Genomic DNA, 3,753 nt, shown 5'->3' on the forward strand with positions numbered 1-3,753 from the left:
ATTGAGTTAAATTAGTTTGAGATTTTAGCAAAGCCTCAATACTCTTTTCTAAGGAATTAAGTCTCTTATCTGAATCATTAAACCCGGGAGGATTCAAGGGTGCTTGAATTGGGTTTGGATGAAGATTTTGACTAGAGGTGGGGTAAGAGTTTGGATTAGGCTTTTGAAAAGTGGGTTGAGGAGATTGGTAGTTTTGGCCTTGTGTCTATGAGAAATTCGGGTGGTTCTTCCACCCGGGATTGTATGTGGGTGCAAAAGGGTCATTCCTAGGTCTAGGTTGAAACATAGCATTCACTTGCTCAAACTCTTGAAAGTTTTGAGGTCCATGACTATGAGGGTCATAGTTCGCACACATAGACGCTTGGGAAGGGGCATTAGTGGTTTTTAAAGCTTCTAATCTTCTAGTAAGAGTAGCTAACATCACTTCGGTTGCTATAGAATTACCCACTAAATGCAAGCCTTTGTTAGCTAATGAACCGAGTGTTTTATTGTGCTTACTAGGCTCCCTATTCGGCTCCCTAGTAGACTCCCACAACATGGTCTTTTCTGCTAGTTCCTCAAAAAATTCCCAACCCTGATCCTCATCTTTTTCCATGAATTTGCCTTGAAATATAGAGTCTAACAACGCGGTTGTAGAACTATCTAAGGCCTCGTAAACAATCTTACAAAGTCTCCACTTTTCTATTTCGTGGTGGGGACATTGGGACAAAACATTTTTAAATCTATCAAAATATTTCCAAAAATACTCGTTTTCCTTTTGATGAAATTGATTAATCTCATTTGTAAGTCTCGTAGTCTTATGATTTGGAAAATATTTTTTTAGAAAAATGACTACGAATCCCTCCCAAGTTGAAATAGAATTAACCGGTAGGCTATATAACCATTTTTTAACATTTTCTTTAAGAGGGAAATTGATTAGTCTAAGCCTAATGGAATCCTCGGTCAATTGCTGGAGTTTTTGTAAGGCACAAACCTCCTCAAATTCATGAATAAAAAGATACGGATCCTCACCTTCACTTCTGGTAAATTTAGGTAACATGCTAATATGATGACCTTTAATTTCAAAATTATTACCATCAACCGGTGGAAGAGTAATACAAGAAGGTTGGGCCGAACGGGCGGGGTAACAACGATCCTTAAGAGAAACTGCCATGTTTACTACGGGTTCAAGAATTTCTACGGGTTCGGATTCCGACGAGGAAGTACGCTCAATTGGTCTCACTAACCTAGAGAAATTATCCCTAATCCACGTAGTACGCATAAACATGATAAATCAAGTAGCAAATAAGTGCAAGAATTTAAAACACGCAAAAGAAAAGGTGAAAAATTGAAAGAAAAATTCTAAATCTATGGTTCCCTAAAAAAACTCTAGACTTGTCCCTAACAAAAAGATATTACTAAAATTCACAAAACTAAAAGTATTCATTCTGATTGGCCAGGTAGGTGCAAGCATTGCCAAGAGGCTAAACACCAGCCTAGTCACCAATCTAAATGGCCAGGTAAGCTTTCGCTAGCCTAGACACCAAAGAATGCATACTTAGAGATTTGATCATTTCAGGTTTTCTTCCTAGTTGAGCGCGAAGTCCTAGGGGCTAATGTCGACTTAATTTTATTAACAAGGCTATGGTATGCAAAATGATGGATTTAATGGTTGTGGGCCAATGAAAGAGTGATGAAATACCTCCCCTTATCTTGTGATGAGGTTTTGCCCTTAAAGTTTATTTAAATGATGCAACACGCAATGAGATATAAAAGCGATAAACAATTATGGATGCTTTAAACTACGTGTCCTAACTAAAGAAAAAAAGAGATTTAACGTACCTTGGGTACTCCAGCAATCACTACAATTTATAAGGTACGAAAAATTAAAAACAAGAAAATCGAATCTAAGATGATGTGCTCCTAGGTGAACATATGCATGATGCAACAATAATGTATTTAACTAACTATTTTATTTTTAATTTTCAATTTTTTTTGTGATTTTTTTTAACTAGTGAAAAATACGAAAAGAGAGATACGAGTTACCCAAGCAAGCTTCCAAATATTCCTTCGAGCCTCGGCGATTTTCGGAGTTCCAACGAGCTTTCCAAATCTTCAATTTTCTAAAAAAAATTAAACAAAGAGAGCAAGTACAACTAATTCGAAAAATTAAAAATTAAGGCGCGAAAAATAATTATAGTCCCCGGCAGCGGCGCCAAAAACTTGATGTGCCAAAAAGATACATTTTAAATTGCAAGCGCGCAATTTTTCATTTTAATATTTTAGAATTCGTTCCACAAGGACTACAAATTTTTCACGAGAACTTAATTTTTAGTTTAGGCAAATTAGAACGTAATTTAATTTTGAAGAGAATTTTGATTTACCTGACTATAGCTATGAAAGAACAAATAATATTAAATACTAATACCTAATAATTCGAAGCAACTAGTATTGTTGATGGGCTAGGATCTAGATTTGGTTTTTGGGCTCTCAACAAGAATTGGGCAATTAACAAACCACAAACATATATTAAAATGAAGTAAACCTAGAAAGTTATAAAAGGAGAAGTTGGGCCTAAAACATGGGCCCAAAGTGATTTAAAGAAAAGAAGAAGAAAGCTAGTTACATTTGTAAGATAAAGCTACGTAAACACATTAATTGATATAACTAAAAAGTTAAGTATGAGACAAAACAACTAAAATTGACAAGCATTAATTATATTAATTAAGTCAATAAAAGCATTACCTCATTAAGCACACAAGAATTAATTAAGTAATTCGCTACAACTTTAACTACGATTTAGAGAAAATAGAATATATAATTGAAAATGGGCCTAAATGAGTAACTTGGGCCACCAATTAATTACGTGTTAGGTAATAACCCCAAAAATTTTGAACTTTTTGTAACCCTTATGAATAGTGATTTTGCTGATTATGCTGAATAAGAAAACTTTTCATGTCACACTATGTAGGGGTTCTTCTATTGTTATTCTGAGATCTTATTAGTACTCTATATGGTATATAAGTGTATGTAAAGATCGTCAGAATCCAAATTCGAACACTTTGATTTTTCCCAAAAATCCACCAGATACCGAAAGAATTGAGTATAAGGTAACAGGATAAGAAGGATTTAAATTCAAGGATTATAAGAGAGGATCAAAAAAAGGAATATAATGTATTAAGAAAGGTTAAGGAAACCCAAGTAATAAGATCCCGGGTATGATCCCTCAAACGATAAACGAGAACGAAAGTTAAGCGAACCGTATAGCAGATCAGCGGTCATTAGCCAAGTAATTAGGACCTAATCAAAGAGGTTAGTGATGATGATGTCATCAAACCAATTAGAAGAGGACAAGCATGGGAAGATGACATAAGAATAATGACCTAAGCATGACCAAAAGGGAAGGAATTGTTGGATGATTGTGAGCCACACAATTTTTACCATGGTAACAACCTAATTAACAAGCAAATCATCACACAAATACCTAGGCAACCAAACAAGAAGCATTTCTTCTCCCCCCTCATTCTTGCTCTCGGCTTTTCCATGAAAAGCAAAGGAAAATTTTCAAAACTTAAGCTACACACCTTCAAAAATCAAGAGGTTTGTTTCTTTAGCTTCCATAATTCATAACTTAGATGAGCCATAAGTTTAAGCTCAAGATTCCATGTTTAACATAGCTAATCAATTCATCAAAGTTCTTGGTGAATAGTGTTTTCAAGAAACAAACTTTGTGTTTTCTTATGTTTTCTTCAAGATCCAAGCTTAGTAGAGATA

General features: G+C 34.8%; 1 protein-coding gene across 1 annotated transcript; it reads right to left on the reverse strand.

Moving 5' to 3' along the window:
• Positions 1-205: 205 nt before the first annotated feature.
• LOC141690673 (uncharacterized) lies at positions 206-1,153 on the reverse strand. Its single transcript, XM_074495452.1, has one exon. It carries the CDS (start codon positions 1,151-1,153, stop codon positions 206-208), a length of 948 nt encoding a protein of 315 aa, XP_074351553.1.
• Positions 1,154-3,753: the final 2,600 nt, after the last annotated feature.

This window comes from Apium graveolens, chromosome 10, assembly GCF_009905375.1.
Source record: "Apium graveolens cultivar Ventura chromosome 10, ASM990537v1, whole genome shotgun sequence".
NCBI lineage: Eukaryota > Viridiplantae > Streptophyta > Magnoliopsida > Apiales > Apiaceae > Apium > Apium graveolens.

Excerpts from the sequence above, each read along its gene's own strand:
- LOC141690673 (XM_074495452.1), bottom strand. The coding sequence starts at position 1,153 with ATGGCAGTTTCTCTTAAGGATCGTTGTTACCCCGCCCGTTCGGCCCAA.